At 37.7% G+C, this 20,289-nt stretch overlaps 1 protein-coding gene across 1 annotated transcript in view; it reads right to left on the bottom strand.

The window, feature by feature from the left end:
- Positions 1-20,289, bottom strand: part of DOK6 (docking protein 6) — a 436,821-nt gene that overhangs the window by 72,833 nt on the left and 343,699 nt on the right. The window contains exon 6 of the mRNA XM_049902004.1: positions 17,692-17,830. Within this exon, the coding sequence (XP_049757961.1) occupies positions 17,692-17,830 (139 nt within the window). The remainder of the gene's footprint in view (positions 1-17,691; positions 17,831-20,289) is intronic.

Raw genomic sequence — 20,289 nt, 5'->3', positions numbered from 1 at the left:
AGGGCAAAGCTGGGGCAGGTTTGTCAATAGCCACTTTATAAAATTGGGAATTCCCTAAATCTGGGTTCCTGAGCTGTGATAATAATCTACTGGATGTGCAGTATCCACCTGGGCTGCTCTGTATTACCCCTACTGATGGGAACATGGACTTCATGATGCCTGCTATGCAGTAAGTAATAAAGTCCTTTGTCTCTGGCCCAGGAGTGTTGTGTCTTCTGCTAGCATCCACGAGACTGTGGCAGGCAAGAGAGGGATGGATTGTAGCATCTTTCCTGCTTTTGCTAATCTCTGAGTTGCCCCTGGTCTTCCTGCCTTGAAAGGAAATTCCCTTATTAAATTCCCTCAATTGAAGTACCTTAGGTAAATTGTTTACCTAAGTGGATCATGACTAATACAAAGGGCTATCTCATCATGCCACAAACACATTCAATATATTCACACTGAAAGACTTTTCAGTTGTTTCTGCTCTCTTGATGCTTCTTCTTGTTAGGTGCCCTTGAGTTGATTTAGGCTCATAGCAAAGGCTAAAACCAACAAATCCCAACTCTAGAGAACTTTGAGAAACTTAAAAAAAAAAAAAAATTTAAGTCAGTATTACATCTAGGGAATTTATTTTGTGTATGTGCAAGCAGGATTATGACTATTTACCAAAGAGTCATCCATTGCCCTATACTTATTGGGCATTTATATATATATATATATATATATATATATATATATATTTTAAAAAAGAGACATTGAATTTTCAAGAATTTAAGAAGAATTTTGCTTTTTAAATTATTGATTTGATGAAAGCGTTTGCTTGCAATCACCACTTTCTGCACCTCCCAATGGTCTGATAAGTGGAATAAAAATCATTTTATCCTAAAATTCTAATTGTAGTGGTATTCTATGATAGTAGTAGTATGTCTTCTTTTATACAAAAAAAAATTGCTGATTTTTTTGAGATACTACTTTTCGTGCATATTTTATTTTCTGTAATAATGCATTATAGTTACAGAACGTAGCCTGAGTAGTTTCCATATTCTGAAGTTTATTTTATAGGCCAATTTCTGTGTATGTTTCATGGGTGCATTAAAAGATGCACAGATGGATGTTCTTTCTCTCAATGTATATTTATATATGTACACAGATACTACTCACTCTGCGTTTCTTCTCTCTTTAATTTCTAATCCACTTATCAAGATATGAAGGAAAGCTTTGATTTCAAGTAACTTAAATAGCCATATCTGCCCATTTCCTCTTGTATTTACAAGTACTTTTTATACATGAAAATGGACTTTTATTTGACACACAAAGCTTCCTGACTGTTTCACGGTTATGTAATATTTTCTATTCTTTAGCTATATTGTTAACTTGATTTATAAAACTTTTCCACAACTGTTCCAAGATTCAATTTCAGCCCCAACTCTTCTACATAAAAGGGTTACAAATCTCCTTTATTTTTTCCAGCATGTCTGAATTTCTTCATCAAGAAGTAGTGCTGTTCATCACCCATTAATGCCATCTTTTTTTTTTTTTTAAATCTGCATTTGGCCTGGTTGGAATTCCTGGGCATTTTCAATGTATGTCGTTTGTGCTGTCAAGTCTTCCAAATATAGATAATACCTTTCCCTTACTTTCAGCCTATGTCAAATATTAAATTTTTTAAAATTCCCTTTGTCATCATTCCTGGCATCTGACCCAGAAATAATTTATATAATTTAGTTAAATATTCATAAAATTCCTGAAAGATAGGAAAGGGATGAAGTATCCCTTTTAAAATGAGAGGAAGCTGAGGCTTTGAGATATTAATGGGCTTTCCTAAGGCCATATAACTGGTGGATGCATTGACAATCATGATTCTGCTCTGTACTTCTGTTTTTTTTTTTTTTTAACCAAAAGATTCCATATGTTGTCTTTCAAATGAACTTGCATCATAAGTAGTAGTATATAACATATTACTTTTTATATTATAGTAGAACATCTATATCACATCTGGCCTTGCTGATGATTGCCTTGATGAATAAAGTACTGTAGATATGACATTATGACCTTTACTTTCTTCTTCCTTCATCTTGTTGTTCTGAGTTGTCATGTAAGTCTCACTGTTCTGAGGCGGCCATAGTACGAGGAAGCCCAAGCTAACTACACGGATATAAAAAAAAAAAAAAAAAAAAATTATATAATTCAAGGTTTGAATCTTTCTTAAGAGAATCTAGCAATTCTCATCTCTTTTGAGACTTTGCCTCGCCTGTGATAAACATCGGGTCCCTGGTGGCAAAGTGGTTAAACATTTGGCTGCTAAACAAAAGACGGGCAGTTCGAATTCACCAGCTGCTTCTTGGAAACCCTGTCCTATAGGGTCACTATGAGTTATAATCCGTGGCAACAGGTTTGGTTTTTGGTTGGTGATGAACATTAATGCCAATTTGTATTCCCCTATATAAAATTCATCTATGTAAAAATAAGGTAATTTTCCTTTTACTCTCTATCTCCCTAGTGATTGCCTAGAAATTTTAAAATTCTATTAGCCTGTAAAAGACAAATCTATACAATTTAGCATTTATGAATCAGCATTTCTGAGTCATTCCCTATGTGCCTGGCAATGTGCAAACTAGGTTCATATGTTATCCCATTTAATATTCATATAAATTGACAGCAAATATGCCATCAGAATTTTGCAGACAGGAAAAGCGAGGTGCAGAGGTAATACAATTTGCTCCTGGTGACACAGCCGGTGAGTGATGTCTCTGGGACCTCAGAGCTCCTGAGGTTCTTCCTCTTTACCACAACTCACTATAAAATAATTATTGTATCCCTTTTCTTCAGGGAGCAGATGAGAATTCCACCAGTTGGATAAATTCCACTGGAGCAGGCCAGGAATGTGGGTGCCTCTTTCCTCTTTTCCAAGTGGAACACCATGATATGCAGGGCAGAAATCACCTGGTTGTTAAGCACATGGGCTTGGCTACCAGCAGACAGGACATCAAATATCACTCTATGGGGAAGTCATTTGATTTGACCTCGGCAAAGTCCTTCAACATTTTTTAAAAATAATTATTCAGTTTTTTCTCTGCTCTAAATTGGAGTTAATGTAACCTGTCTTAAGTGTATGGTGCAGTGGCAGTTTGATGGTAGACTTCTCCAATTCCATGAGGGAGGCTTGGGTTCGATTCCCAGCCAGTGCACCCCATGTGCAATGCAACCACCGTCATTCTATCAGTGGAGGCTTATGTATTGCTATGATGCTGAACAGGTTTCCACAGAACTTCCAGACTAAGACAGACTAGGAAGAAAGGCCTGGCGACCTACTTCTGAAAATTAGCCAGTACAAACCGTATAGATTGCAACAGTCCAATCTACACCTGGGCAGTGTATTATGCCCGTTCCATCATGCATGGAGTCACCATGAGTCCAGGGCAGACTCAATGGCAGGTAAAACAACAACAATCTTAAGTGTTAATATGAATATTATATAGGATGATGCTTTTAGAGTGAAAAGCACAGTGTTTGTCACACATGAAGTGCTCCATAAAGATGGCTTTATTATTATTGCTACTTCTGCATGGGAGAGATGATACAGACCAGAGCTGTATGTGTATTTGCAGTTGAGGCATGGAAATTTGTCCATGGGCTATCCAAGAAAGGACAGTGAAAGCAAGGGCACATATTTAGATCTAAGCTTAAGAACTAGACAGAAGTACAAACCCCAAGGAATATGACTATGGGCAGGTGGGAAAAGGTGGGAGGCAGATGGGAGACAGGTGAGAAATTTTTGTAGCAGAGTTTTTATTTGTGTACAATGATAACTGGGAAAGGATAGTCCCAGCTCTGTACATCCATGTTCCCTGGCATTACTGAGTCAAGGGGGACCTCTCTAGTGAAAGATATTGTAAATAGAAACACATAAGCAGGAAAGTACAAGTGGCTGGGAAACATGGTAATGTGAAATTCATGTCGGTTGTAAAAATATGCTGAATATAAGTGCCCTCCTAGTTGAAGGCATTTTGTTTTATTCTTAAAAAAGAGCTCATGAAACTTGAGAGCTGAATGGGAACACAAACACTAGAGACCTCAAGCCAGTCAAGCTTGGCACTGTGCAGCTCTGTGAAAGTCTCTGAAGTCTGAGCGTTTATGGGCAATTGGTTTCTCACAGACTTGACTTAATTCAGTAGGGGACACCTCACACTTAATTTTTCATTTTATCCAAGATAAATGGAAAGGCGTTCAGAGACACCTTGCTGAGTTTGTACCAGATAAACAAATGTGGTTTACAGAGTTATTTAATGGAAGTTGCTAGATGTCATTTCAATTGGACTTTGTAGAATATTATTTTCATGAAACTTGAAACAAAATGGTTATTATTATATATCTTAAGCCACGTATTGACCAGAATACTTTCAGATAGTATGAACAAACTGGATTTCAGAGTAATATCAGAAAGTATTATAAGCATCTACAGAAATACGTTGAGCACCGTTCTCATCTGTAATCAGTATGGCTTTTAAATATAGACATACTATGTAAGTATATGCACTTACAGAGCTACTCTTTGAATTAAAGGAACATGATGAATACATATTAAAACATTAAATCCATAGGTGTTATAAATAAAAGTTTTGCTTTCTTTCAGTTTTGAAATATATAGATACCTAGAGGCTGTAGGAAAATTTATATAATTTCCTGTGTCTGCACAAAATGAAAACCAAGATGAACATTTAGTGGTGGTTAAAACAATTTTACCCATTTAAATATAAAGCAAAGATGTCACTTTGAGGACTAAGGTGCACCTGACCCAAGTCATGGTGTTTTTGGTCACCTCATATGCATGTGAAAGCTGGACAATGAATAAGGAAGACTGAAGAGAACTGACGCCTTTGAATTATGGTATTGGTGAGGAATATTGAATACACCATGGACTCCAGAAGAATGAATGGATCTTTCTTGGGAGGAGTATAGTCAGAGTGCTCCTTAGAAGCGAGGACGGTGAGACTTTGTCTTACGTACTTTGGACATGTTATCAGGAGGGAGCAGTCCCTGGAGAAGGGCATCATGCTTGGTATAGGAGAGCATTAGTGAAAAAGAGGGAGATCCTCATTGGGACGGACTGGCACAATGGCTGCAACAGTGGGCTCAAACACAGCAATGATTATGAGGATGGTGTAGGACCAGGCAGCATTTCGTTCAGTTGGACCTAGGGTTGCTGTGAGTTGAAACTGACTAGACAGCACCTAACAATGACAAATACAAAGCTGAACTGTTACTGAGCCTTTCTTAAAGGCCAGATGGTATTCTAACCCTATAAAGTAGATATTATTATTGCCTCCTTTAAGAAGAGAAAACTGAGGACACAGAAGGTAAGTGGCTTGCACAAGGTCACATGAAGGCCCTGTTAGAGCTTTTCACTAGACCTCTGTGCTATAAGCAAACATTAAATAAATAAATACAATAACTAACTGATGGCTCGGAGAGAACAGTCAATATTAAATCACATAAAGAGGCAGACCACGGTGGCTCCAGCAAGTGACCAAAACAAAGAACCAAGAAACCTCCTGGGGGAAGAAAATTTCTTGGAATTACCAGAGGTAGAGTTCAAAAGGTTAATATACAGAGGTCTTCAAGAGATCAGGAAGGAGATCAGGCAAAATGCAGACCAAGCCAAGAAACACACAGACAAAGCAACAGAGGAACTTAAGAAGGTTATACAAGAGCATAATGACAAATATAACATGCTGCAAGAATCCATAGAGAGACAGCAAACAGAAATCAAAAAGATTAACAATAAATTTTCAGAATTAAACAACTCAATAGAAAGTCATAGGAGCAGAATCAAGGCAATGGAAGTCAGAATTAGATTGAAGATAAAGTACTTGTACCAACTTATTTGAGGAAAAATCAATAAAAGAATTTTAAAAAATGAAAAAAAAAACTAAGAATTATGAGGGACTCTATCAAGACAACCCGAGTGATTGCAGTACCAGAACGGGGCATAACAGAAATTACAGAGAGAATTGCTGAAAATTTGTTGGCAGAAAACTTCCCTGATACTGTGAAAGATGAGAAGTTACCTATTCAAGAAGCTCACTGAATCCTGCACAGGGCAGACCTCAAAAGAAAGTCACCAAGACATAATCAAACTTGCCAAAACCAAAGATAAAGAGGGAATTTTAAGACTGGCTAGAGATAAACAAAAAGTCACCTACAAAGGAGAGTAGGTAAGACTAAGTTCTGACTACTCAGCAGAAACCATGCAGGCAAGAAAGCAATGAGATGACATATATAAAGCCTTGAAGGAAAAAAATTGCCAACCAAGAATTATATATCCTGCAAAACTGTCTCTCTAACACCATGGTAAAATTAGGGCATTTCCAGATAAACAGAAGTTTAGGGAATTTGTAAATACCAAACGAAAAATACAAGAAATACTAAAGGGAGTCCTCCAGTTAGAAAATCAGTAACATCGGAAAATAACCCAAGACTAGAACACAGGACAGAACAATCAGATATCAATCCAGATAGTGACGTCACAAAAAATAAATCAAAGCTAAAACACTGAAAATAGGGAAACAGAGTCATCAATATGAAAAAGAAGACAACACTAAAAAAAGAGGCACTAAATGTGGTCACAGATCTTTCACATGGAGAGGAGGTGAAGGTGAAATAAAGAAATAAAAGACTGGTTTATACTTAGAAAAATAGAGATAAATACTAAAGTAACCACAAAGGAAACCAATGATCCCTACATATCAAAATAAAAAATAAGAAAAACAAAGACTCAGCAAATACAGAATCAACAATGAAAAAGTTGAAAATACATAAAGAAAAATGAGTCAGAATACAAAATTAAGTGGAACAAATAAATTGCCAAGAACATACACACACAAAAGTACATCACAGCAGTGAACTCATACCTATCAATACCTGAGTGAAATTAGTCAGTAGCAAAAGGACAAATATTGTATGAGACCACTATTATAAGAACTCTAGAAAAGTTTTAAACACAGAAGAAATCCTTGTTTGATGGTTACGAGGGTGGGGAGGGACAGACAAGGGAATCCACTACCTAGATAGTAGACAAGAATTATTTTAGGTGAAGGCAAGGACAACATATAATACAGGGGAAGTCAGCACAACTCAACTGAACTAAAAGCTAAGAAGTTTCCTGAATACAACCAAACACTCTGAGGGACAGAGTAGCAGGGGTGGGAGTCTAGGGGCCATGGTTTTGGGGAACACATAGGTCAACTGGCATAACAAAGTTTATTAAGAAAATGTTCTGCGTCCTACTTTGGTGAGTGCCATCTGGGTTCTTAAAAGCTAGGGAGCGGTCATCTAAGATGCATCAATTGGTTCCAACTCACCTGGAGCAAAGGAAAATGAAGAACACCAAAGACACAAGGAAAACATTACCCCAAGAGACAAAAAGGGCCACATAAGCCAGAGACTCCATCAGCTCGAAACCAGAAGAACTAGATGGTGTTTGGCTACCACCAATGACCACCCTGACAGGGAACACAACAGAGAGTCCCTGAAGGAACAGGAGAAAAGTGGAGTGCAGAATTCAAATTCTCATAAAAAGACCAGACTTAATGGTGTGACTGAGACTAGAGGAACCCCAGAAGACACGGCCCCTGGACTCTGTCAAACCAGAGCTAAAACCATTCCCGAAGCCAACTCTTCAGACAAAGATTAGACTGGACTATAAAACGTAAGATAATACTCATGAAGAGTGTGCTTCTTAGTTCAAGTAAATATAGGAGACTAAATGGGCAGCTCCTGTTTAGAGGCCAGATGAGAAAGCAGAAAGGGATAGGAACAGGCTGAAATGACACAGGAAATCTGGGGTGGAAAGGGGGAGTGCGTTGTCACATTATAGGGATAGCATCTAGGGTGATATAACAATATGTGTATAAAGTTTTGTATAAGAAACCATCTTGAACCGTAAACTTTCACCTAAAGCGCACACGCGCACACACACACACAAAAGTCCTTTGCCCATTTTTGGATAGTAGGTGGTTAGACCCTTATCAGATACATGATTCCCAAGAAATTCTCTCAATCTGTGAATTATTTTTTACTTTGTTGATAAAACCCTTTGATGAACAAAAATATTTAATTTTTATGAAGTCCCATTTATCTATTTGCTGCTTGTGCTTTTGTTGTAATGTTTGATAATCCATTGTTAAATCTAGGCCCCGCAGCCATGCTCTTATTATTTTCTTCTAAGAATTTTATGGTTTTAGTTTTCACATTTAAGTCTGACCCATTTTGAATTGGTTTTTGTGTATGGTGTGAGGTATGGATTCTGTTCCATTTTTCTGTGTGTAGAAATATAATTTACCCAACATCATTTATGGGAGAGACTCTTCCTTCCCCCATCGAATGGAATTAGAACCTTTGTTGAAAATCTGTTCACAAAGAGCTTCCTGGTGGAGTCAAACTGCCGACCTTTTGGTTAGAAGATGTAGCTCTTAACCGCTATGCTATTAGGGTTTCCAGTTGACTATAGATGTATGGATTTACTTCTGGACTCTGAATTCTCTCCTTTGGTCTATATGTCTATTAAAAACCCTGTATGTCTATTACTATACCAATATCAGGCTGTTTTAAATACTGTGGCTTTACACTATCTTTTGAAATCAGAAAGTGTGAATCCTCCTGCTTCAACATTTCTTTAGCTACTTGGTATCCCTTGTCCTTCCATATAAATTCGAGGATTGGCTTTTCCATTTCTGGAAAGAAGGATGCTGAAATTTTGAGAGGGTTGCATTGAATTTATAGATTGCTTTGGGTATTATTGACAGGTTAACTATATTAAGCCTTCCAATTCATGAACATGGAATGTCCATTTGTTTCAGTCTTCTTTATTTTAGTAATGTTTTATAGTTGTCTACATACAAGTCTTTTGTCTTCCTGGTTAAATTTATTCCTAAGTATTTTATTCTTTTAGATGCTGTTGTAAATGATAATGTTTCCTTAACTTTCTTTTCTGCTTTCTCGTTGACATATAGAGCATGAATGATTTTCGTGCGCTGACTTTATACCTTGCCACCTTGCAGAATTCATTCTCCATACAATTCTTACAGCAACTTCTTAAATTTTAGTTTGCTCATGACTGGCTTACGTTTTTGTTTCCATTATACAGCACTGTCTCAAAGAGAAGAGAGTCTGATTCATTGGGTTGTATGTGTGTATGTTATACGTTTGTATGCTGAATCCATTTGAACTTCTTTTCATTTAAAAAATACTGTTGCTTCATCATACACTTCTTCTAATCTTACATTATAAAAAGAAATAAGATAATTTATTTTTAGTAATTATTAGTTACCTTTACATTTGTTAAATGTGTGGATTTGACTTTATTTCTTATATTTCTAGTAAAAACAACATGTAAAATAGCAAATGATGGAGAAAGAAGACACTACTTGTTTTCAAGAAAAGAAGTGTTAAAATGCAAGACTTCTAAGATGTGTTTTCACTGTGGCCAATGGAGCTTAGGAAAATTACTGAATTGGCAGCTCTGACAGCAGCACATTCAACAAGTCCTGCTGGGGGTGTGTTTTAGGCATCTTGCTGGCATTTCAATAACAATGATGATACTTGTCCCTAAATTGGGCACACAGATTTTCTGGTGACTACAAGGAAGGAATTACCAGAATTACCAGACTATTGGAGTGTTCCAAATGCTGTGTGTTAAAAGAATACACTGTAATTCTCATTATATGACACTGTTTATCTACAGGTATGTTTTAAAATGATCCACATTGTTAGAAGATTAGAAATTACTACTGACAGCTTCCTTTCATTTTATTTACTTCTGGAAGTTATCAGAGAGTTTTTTTTTTACTTTCATTCATGTCAGCTTCAGTGCTCACTACCTGTGGACATTTTATAACATCCATTAAGATTAACAACATAAAAGTCAATTTAAAAAGAAAGCTTCTTTTACATTGTGTATGTATGTTGTGCATGTGTGTTCAAGAGATCCATGAAAATCTAAAGCTAAATTATTTCAGGCCATTTGAGGTCTTTTCTTCCACGATGATTCTGGGAACTACTCAACCACAATAGGCTAAATCATATTGAGATGAAATCACACTGGCCGTTTGTGACATGGTTTCTGATGAATGGCTTCTATCACAGAGAAAGTCATAACTCCCCATGATAATGTTGCACACGTGCAAGAGAGCATCTGTACAGTCCTTTGGCAACACAATTTGAAGAAGTGTTGGTTCTAAGGACAATCGTGATCAATGTGAAAGGGAAAAAAAAATTCTACAGTGCCATTTTTGTTTCAGTATTTAGCTTTAATAACTTCCTCAAATATCTGAATACTAGTGAACTCTCAGAGATAATTCCAGTGTAAATATTTTTTAATAATTTTTATTGTGCTTTAAGTGACAGTTTACAAATCAAGTCAGTCTCTCACATAAAAAACCTATACACACCTTGCTACATACTCCCAATTACTCTCCCCCTAATGAGACAGCCCACTCTCTCCCTCCACTCTCTCTTTTCCTGTCCATTTCGCCAGCTTCTAACCCCCTCTCATTTCCCCTCCAGGCAGGAGATACCAACATAGTCTCAAGTGTCTACCTGATCCAAGAAGCCCACTCCTCACCAGCATCCCTCTCCAACCCATTGTCCAGTCCAATCCATGTCTAAACAGTTGGCTTTGGGAATGGTTCCTGTCCTGGGCCAACAGAAGGTCTGGGGGCCATGACCCCCGGGGTCCTTCCAGTCTCAGTCAGACCATTAAGTCTGGTCTTATGAGAATTTGGAGTCTGCATCCCACTGCTCTCCTGCTCCCTCAGGGGTTCTCTGTGGTAGTTCCTGTCAGGGCAGTCATCTGTTGTAGCTAGGCACCATCTAGTTCTTCTGGTCTCAGGATGATGTAGTCTCTGGTTAATCTGGCCCTTTCTGTCTCTTGGGCTTGTAATTACCTTGTGTCCTTGGTGTTCTTCATTCTCCTTTGATCCAGGTGGGTTGAGATCAATTGATGCATCTTAGATGGCTGCTTGCTAGCATTTAAGACCCCAGATGCCAGTCTTCAAAGTGGGATGCAGAATGTTTTCTTAATAGATTTTATTATGCCAATTGACTTAGATGTCCCCTGAAACCATGGTCTCCAGACCCCTGCCCCTGCTACACTGGCCTTCAAAGCTTTGAGTTTATTCAGGAAACTTCTTTGCTGTTGGTTTAGTCCAGTTGTGCTGACCTCCCCTGTATTGTGTGCTGTCTTTCCCTTAACCTAAAGTAGTTCTTATCTACTATCTAGTGAATGCTCCTCTCCCCCCCACCCCGTAACCACAAAAGAAAGTTTTCTTCTCAGTGTAAACTATTTCTCAAGTTCTCATAATAGTGGTCTTATGCAACATTTGTCCTTTTGCAACTAATTTCACTCAGCATAATGCCTTCCAGTTTCCTCCATGTTATGAAATGTTTCACAGATTCCTTACTGTTCTTTCATTGTATGAATACACCATAATTTATTTATCCATTCATCCGTTGATGGGCACCTTGGTTACTTCCATCTTTTTGCTATTGTAAAAAGTGCTGCAATAAACATGGGTATGCATATATCTGTTCGTGTAAAGGCTCTTATTTCTCTAGGATATATTCCGAGGAGTGGGATTACTGGATCGTATGGTAGTTCTATTTCTAGCCTTTTAAGGAAGCGCCAAATAGATTTCCAAAGTGGCTGTATCATTTTACATTCCCACCAGCAGTGTATGAGTGTTCCGGTCTCTCCACAGCCCTTCCAACATTTTGTGTTTTCTGGATTAATGCCAACCTTGTTGGAGTAAGATGAAATCTCATTGTAGTTTTGATCTGCATTTCTCTAATGGCTAATGATCATGAACATTTCCTCATGTACCTGCTAGCTACCTGAATGTCTTCCTTAGTGAAGTATCTATTCATATCTTTTGCCCATTTTTTAATAGGGTTATTTCTCTTTTTGTAGTTGAGTTTTTACAGTATCATGTAGATTTTAGATATCAGACTCTGATCTGAAATGTCATAGCTAAAAACTTTTTCCCAGTCTGTAGGTAGTCTTTTTACTCTTTTGGTGAAGTCTTTGGATGAGCATAGATGCTTGATTTTTAGGAACTCCCAGTTATCTAGTTTTTCTTCTGCATTCTTAATAATGTATTATGTTCCAGTGTAAAATTTATTAGGATGTTTTAATTCTTCCCTGAACCCAAAACACAGAACTCTCTTGTAAAATAAGACTGTTGCTGTTATTGCTAGGTGCCATCTAGTCGGTTCCTATTCACAGCAACCCTACAGGACAGAACAGATCTGCCCCATACAGATTCCAAGGAGTGGCAGGTGGATTTGAACTGCCAACCTTTAGGTCAGCAGCTGAACTCTTAACCACTATGCCACCAGGGCTCCAAAAAAGAAGACTAGTACAGGGTTAATAAATAAAAAATAATAGACTACTTAAGATTGCAATTCTTTCTTCTTACCATGACTACTTTCTGATATTCTCACTTGGATAGAGGAGTGCAAAGCAGTAGTTTTACATCTGGATGAAAATGGGGAAGGGCATCTTCTTATGCTGCACAACTTTTTCTCTATGGAGGTTTAACTGAGACGTTTCCCATGAACTGAACCCCCACAAAACAAAAAACAAACCAACAAACCAAACCAACTGCCATCCAGTCGAATCTGACTCATAGTGGCCATATAGGAGAGAGTAGTACTGCCCCATAGGGTTTCCAAGGCTATAGTCTTCACAGGAGCAGACTTCCCATCTTTTTCCCCATGGAGTTGCTGGTGGGTTTGAACCACTGATCCTTGGGTTAGCAGCTGAGTGCTTAACCACTGTGCCACCAGGGCTCCTCCAATGACTATGAAAATTAATCTGACTCTACTCTCTGGGCAATATGAACAAGCCCATGTGGTATGTTTATAATTGTTTATCCAAATTTTGTAATGTTGATATCATACCCATCTGATTAAATTAATTGTATTAAGTTATGGGAAACTTTTGGTGTTTTAAGGAGGAAAAGGACATGAGATAATCTTGCTCTGGGCAGTATAAACTATCTGATCCCACTTGAGAGAAGAACTGTTTGTTGCTTCTGTCTTATATTTCCCTTACTGCTGTATTGAGCACAAAGTAAGCATTTTTAAAACTTGTGAATAGTTAATAGTCAACTCTTCTTAAAAGGATCAGTTAATATGAACTAATTTCTTTCATTATGCTTCTCAGTGAAAGAAATCAAAATTCACACATTTAGTTACCTTACCAATTTAGGAAGTCTTTTTACAAAGTATTTTGTATTGTGGCAGGTGTACTGTGTTATTCACAATGCTGGGAAATTTTTCTAAATATCAGATTCTTCAAGCAAGGGTAGAAATACTGCTTAATTTAGATTATAGAGATATGTGAAAATATGTTTATTCATGTGTACTCCAAGAAGGGAAGTAATAAACAAGGAAAAAACATACGTCAAAAGATTATATTGAGAACTTCCGCTTCCTGTAAAAAATTGTTGTTCAGTTGTTATTTGTTATTCAAGTTCATTTATCTATAGAGCCAGTAATACTCCTCAGTAATCTCTCCTTTAAAGGATGAGAGTGAATGCTTCAGTTGTTGGAACAATTATGTTTTAGACATGCACTGCTTACATAGCTCGCTTATAATTTAATCATGTAAAATGTTTAAAATCATGTTTTAAAACAAAAACATTTTCTCTCTAGTTGGTATTAATCTTACATGGCCCAGTTTAACCCTGGAAAGCCAGTTAGCAATGGCATCTTATTTTGTAATATATACACAATAAATGGAATGTAATATTTTTACATTTTAAATAGTTTTTTTGGTAACTTTCCAACTCCCAAGTTATATATTTGCATAGTTTATGGCACAGGACTTCACTTTATTTAACTAAGTGAATGAACAGTTAGAATTTTTAAAAACTTATTTCGTATTTGGAACTTTTTAAACAGTTTTGTGCATTTAGCAAAAGTTGTATCTGCAGACCTGGAAGGCTTTGTTTAGGGGGCCTAGAATTTTGGGAATTAGGGCAGTTTATCAAGTTTAGGTAGCTTGATAATGCATCATCGGTTCAGCTTACTCTGAAGACTGGACTAGATACAGAATAATTTCTACTAGCATTAAACTTCAGAGAAAAGCACAGCTATCAAATAGTTTTGGAAATTAAATCGAATGCTCTATTTACATGGGTGCACCAAGTGACAGCCTCTAGACTTTTCTGATTTTAAGAAGCATTTGGTTTCTTTGCTGCCTTACTGAGCCTGTTCTTTGACATCTGTCTTAGTCATCTAGTGCTGCTACAACAGAAATACCAGAAGTGGGTGGCTTTAACAAAGAGAAGTTTATCCTCTCACAGACAAGTAGGCTGCGAGTCCAAATTCAGGGCATCAGCTCCAGGAGAAGGCTTTTCTCTCTCTCAGCTCTGGAGGAAGGTCCTTGTGATGCATCAGTCTTCCCTTGGTCTGGGAGCATCTCAGCACATGAACCTCAGGTCCAAAGGATGCGCTCTGCTCCCGGCACTGCTTTCTTGGCAGTATGAGGTCCCCAACTCTCTGCTTACTTCCTTTTTTTTATATCTCAAAACAGATTGGCTAAAGACACTATCTAATCTTATAAACCTCATCAGTATAACTGCCACTAACCCATCTTATTATATCATAGTGATAGGATTTACAACACACAGGGAAATCACATCAGAAGATACAATGGTAGACAATCATACAATCATGTAAGGGAATCATGACCTAGCCAAGTTGGCAGATATTTTTGGGGGGCACAATTCAATCCATTACAATATCTGGTATACTGTCCCTCTACCTGCCAGCTTCAGCACACAGGTCTATGGCATAAGCCGCAGCTGTGGAGACGATTCTGACTTGTGTCAACACCATGTGACATATGCCTCCAGCTTTAGAGTGCCTGAGGCTGTACTAAGTGGACAGACCTTTGCCAACACTTTGAGGGCTTGGCTCCACTCCCCTAACTTGCCTGTCAGTTTCACAGGGTACAATAAACACATAACATCAACAGCAAATGTGAATTAAATTCTGCGAATTTTGTTGGCAGAAAGTTGTTAGAAATTCTTCAAAGGATTTGAAAGATGTTTTTTAGCCAGCATTGGAAATAACAACTTAGTGTCTTCACAATCATTGCAAGTCTTATAATAATTCAAAATTACTCCTACAGATAGATCACCGTCATCACAGCAAAAACTTTCACGGTACTGTCTATGTACCAGGTCATGTTCTCAGCACTTTAGATGTATTAACACACAAAATCCTCGAACAACCAAATAAGTAGAACAGATATCCCCATTTTACAGGTACAGAAAAATAAGGCACCTAGAAGTTAAATTACCTTCCAAGATTACTGTATTTTTACACAAACAGCATGCACGTTCTACATTTGTTTGCCAACTGTGCCCTCCCCACTCCTCGAGGTATCGAGGTATGTTTGGAAGCACGTTATGCCTTTTTTTTTTTTTTTTTTTTTTACACCTTGCTGTACCCAACCAGTGAGTGGTGGAGTTGGAATTCAAACCCAGGACATACACACAGGGTATTCTCCTTTATGGTGCACAACCATATTACATTTATTTAGATAGCTCCTTTAATTTCCTTTGTGAAAATATAATTTAAATGACTCTACTTCTGAGAATTTTGGAGCCTTGGTGGTGTAGTGGTTAACAGCTCGGCTGCTAACCAAAAGGTCAGCAGTTTGAATCTACTAGCTGCTCCTTGGAAACCCCATGGGGCAGTTCCACTCTATTCTATAGGGTCACTAGAAACTGAAATCGACTCGATGGCAACTGGTTTCTTTATGAGCATTTTTGCTTGTGTAGGAGAACTAGAGAAAGGATGAGCTACAACTGTTGACTAATGGCAAGTTCTAGCCACATTTGTTCATTCTGGTTGAAAATAAACATCAGCTGATTACAAAATAGGGTGATAACGAATGCTCAAGAATCTGAGGTAATTTGAGATTTAGAAGTGACTTTTTTTCACCTGATTTTAACCACTGGAAAAATATCAGATCAACTAGGTAATTGTTACAATGGTTTAAATTTAAACCAAATCTTTGGAGAAGATCAAGTCTTACTAATACCTTATTCAGCAAATAACTCAGTAAATTGTTCATTAAAAAGAGTGAGTTATTACTGTGCTTTAGTCAATGCTGTATTCATACATTTATAATCCCACTCATGCTGAAGCTTCATTCATCCCGTGGAGGGCCAAACATCCACTATAAGACTGTTCTGCACTCTCAGTATTTAACCCTATCTCAGACATGTAAAAACGTTTTTGTCAAAAAACAAACCAAACCCAGTGCCGTTGAGTCGATTCTGACTCATAGTGACCTAACATAAGCTCATTTGTTAAACATCTTTGCTTTCTTGTATTTTGAAGAGAATTATCTTTTATATTTCAAAATACTATGTAATTAAGAATTATTTAAATCAAAACTAATATACTACCAGATATAAAACTGTCACCTTAAACTGGACTAGAATCATGAACGTTTTACTGGTAATGACCCACACCTATTTCCCAAAACATCACGTATCCTCTTGAAGACTAAATCTAAGGTATCTCTGTCAATCCTGAAAAAAGAGAATATTTTTTTTTAAGATTATAGCCAATAGTTATTCCATTGATTGCTCTCCAAGCGAGTTAGTAGTAAAGCTTACAACTTTTTTTTTTCCCAGCCAGTTATAAAATTTGCTATTTCAGGTTTTTGACTAAATTACTTCTCAGCTTGGCCCTGAATATGTGGGGTACTTCCAGGGCAGGATAAAAGACAAATTATTCTGATGGTAAACAGTATGAGCTTCTTCTACAAACATTTTATTACTGGCTGTGAAATTTAGACAGAAAAAGCTGGACGTTTCAGAGAACCTAGGATAAAGGTAAACACACACATAATAGAATCCTTTTGGGGATTGACATGATTTTCCTAGTTATTTTGAGCCCACATTAGAATCTCTGATCATCCACCTATACGTGGAGGTACATAGACAGCACTGTTTCCTATTTCAATCTCTATGAATTCTGCTCCTAAGCACTCAGTTGCTAACCAAAAGGTCATCAGTTTAAACGCACAAGCTGCTCCACAAGAGAAAGATGTGACAGTTTGCTTCCATGAAGATTTTACAGCCTTGGAAACCCTGTGGGGCAGTTCTACTCTGTTCTACAGGGTCCTGTGAGTCAGGATCGACTCCATGGCAGTGAATTTGGTTTGGCTTGGTTTTGGGTAACTGTGGCAACAGATCACAGGTAGTTATACAGATACATGTATAGTCGCTGCAAATAACTACTTCTGTGATATACTGAGTAGGTATTAAGGAATCCTGGTGGCACAGTGGTTAAGAACTCAGCTGCTAACCAAAAGGTTGGCGGTTTGAGCCAACCAGCCACTTCACTGGAGAAAGATGTTGGCAGTCTGCGTCTGTAAAGATTACAGCCTTGGAAACCCTATGGGGGTGGTTCTACTCTGTCCTCCCGGGTCTCTATGAGTTGAAATCTATTTGACATCAACGGGTTTAGCTTGGTTTTTGAGTAGGTATTAAGAGAGGAGAGATGATGGGCCTCTCAGGGTCAGTGACCAAGGTGTGCCCTTGGGTTGAGGTAGGAGTGGACACGGTGCTAACATGAATGACCCAAACACACACAGCATGAATCATTACTGAGGAAGGAACTCACCCGGGCCTTCTGTTCCATTTCTAGCATCAACCTTTCATGTTGCTCAGCTATGGCCAGTGTTGCAGAATGGACCTTCTGGTAGATCATCTCCCCTTCCCTTGTTTGAAAGGTGAACAGTCCTTCTCCCGTGTCACACATTCTGTGGGAACAGAGATAAGGAGAGAGATGGGTCTTCATGTGTTTAACTGTGTAAACTCTAGGTAAAAGATGTCCTTGCCCTGTGTCACCCACCTCCCGGACCTTTGTGGGAGTCAGAAAAGCAGATTCATCTTGGAGCAAACAAACAAACAAACACGTCTTTCAGTGGTACATGAGAACAAAACTAAGGGTGAAAAAAACCCATGCATATTTTGATTTTTTGAGATGAAGTGTTCTCAACAGTGTAAAGGAAAAGGTAAAAGTGATTGAAGTTATGAATGCATCTCTTACCAATATTTAATAAAAGCAACAAGTAAATAAATAAAAGCAGAAAAAAATTTCTTTAAAGATTTTCACATTTGTGATAATGCCATTATCACCTATGACTTGATGGCTCTTGAAATTTAAAGAACTTAAGAGATATCTGCAATTTTATACGCATTGCAATAGGAACCAAGGAGAAGAACATACATTTTTTAATTGATACATTTTCATACACAGGCTGAAGATTCTAATTAAACTGAGTAATCCTTAAGTAAAGTGTTGCATATCCCAGAGAACAATGTGTCATAAAAGAGACTGTATTTGGATATGAGAATGCTTTGAATTTTGGCCCTGTCATTTACTAGCAGTGTCACCTTGGGCACGCTGCTCCACCTGTCAACACTTCCATTCCAAATCTCCAGAATAGGAATAAAAATGGTACCCATTCCATCACATCTTTAGAAAGTTAAATGAGTTGATACACAAAATATTTACAGTGGTATTTTGTTGTTATTGTTGTTAGGTGCTGTTGAGTCAGCTCTGATTCATAGCAACCCTATGTACAACAAAACGAAATATTGCCCGGTCCTGCACCATTCTCACAATTGTTCCTATGCTTGAGCCTACTGTCGCACCAATGTGCCAATCCATCTCGTTGAGGGTTTTCTGTTTTCCCTGGAGCTCTACTTTACCAAGCATGACGTCCTTCTCCAGGGAGTAGTCCCTCCTGAAAACATGTCCAAAGTTTGTGGGATGAAGTCTTACCATCCTCGCTTCTAAGGAGCATCCTGTCTCTACTTCTTCCAAGACGGGTTTGTTTGTTCTTTTGGCAGTCAATGTTATAGTCAATATTCTTAGCCAACACCATAATCCAAAGGCATCAATTCTTCTTCAGTCCTCCTTATTCATTGTCCAGCTTTAGCATGCATATGAGGCAACTGAAAATACTATGGCTTGGTTCAGGTGGCACCTTAGTGACATCTTTGCTTTTTAACACTTTAAAGAGGTCTTTTGCAGCAGATTTGCCCATTGCGATATGTCATTTGATTTCTTGACTGCTGCTTCCATGGGCGTTGATTGGAGATCCAAGTAAAATGAAATCCTTGACAACGTCAATCTTTCCTCCATTTATGACTGGTGTTGCTTGTTTGTCCGGTTGTGAGGATTTTTGTTTTCTTAATGTTAAAGTCTAATCCATACTGATGGTTGTGGTCTTTAATCTTAGCATATAATTACTCAAAAAACATTAGCTATTACTATTGTCATCACAGATCAAATTTGGAACTAATCTAAACATCCACCACAGAGAAATGGTTGGATTAATAATAGTATTTTCATCTGATGGCCTATTATGGGGCTATTATTTATGTTACTTATGAGAACTGTCATAACATTGAAAATTCTTATGTAATATCAAGAGGAAAAATCAGAATTCAAAATCCTTTTCAATTATATCATAATTACTTTTGAAAACATAATTTTTATTGGAAAAAAGCCACTATAGGTAAATTTTATTAACGCAGACTAATTCTAAAGTGAAAAATATTCCTAATTAGTATTTTAAGTCACCTTCAGAAAGACCCACCCAGTATCAACATGATGCTAATACTCAGGAATTGGATATTAACTTGATTGCTGTGTTGTTTTCACATTATAACATCAAATGATGTACACACAGTGCTCAGGAGGCCAAACTATTTCTCCAAGCACCAAAAAGGTTTTGGATTCTTCTCTATGATTCTCCAAGGAGTTTTCAGTAGAAAAGAAACATCTCAAGAGGCTTCAGACATTACAGAGGCTGCAACTGAGATCCCTTAGGGCCCCATAGACCCAGCACTTAGCTTCTGTGAAAGAGATCTTAATAAAATTCACACAGCATGAAATGGAAAGTCCAGGGGAAAAATGAAGAGTTTTCACAAAGTGAAACAAATGAGTTCTCTTTGTTGATTCAAAGGAATAAAGAAATCCAACTGCAGCAGTGGCGGCAAAACCACAGACAAGCAGTGAGTACATTTTGTTTGTGTTTTGTTCATTGTCACCTGGAAAACACTGCTTATTAGCCTTTGGAAATGAGATAATGGATGTGGGAATTGCTACTCCACACTCAGCCCTTGAGATACAAACGGCTGATGCTTGCCGCCTCCTGGCACTTGACTCGGTCCAGTGGGGCGTTTGAAAGCTCACAGAAGGATTTTT

This window comes from Elephas maximus, chromosome 11, assembly GCF_024166365.1.
Source record: "Elephas maximus indicus isolate mEleMax1 chromosome 11, mEleMax1 primary haplotype, whole genome shotgun sequence".
NCBI lineage: Eukaryota > Metazoa > Chordata > Mammalia > Proboscidea > Elephantidae > Elephas > Elephas maximus.
This window is presented reverse-complemented; position numbering and strand designations above follow the sequence as displayed.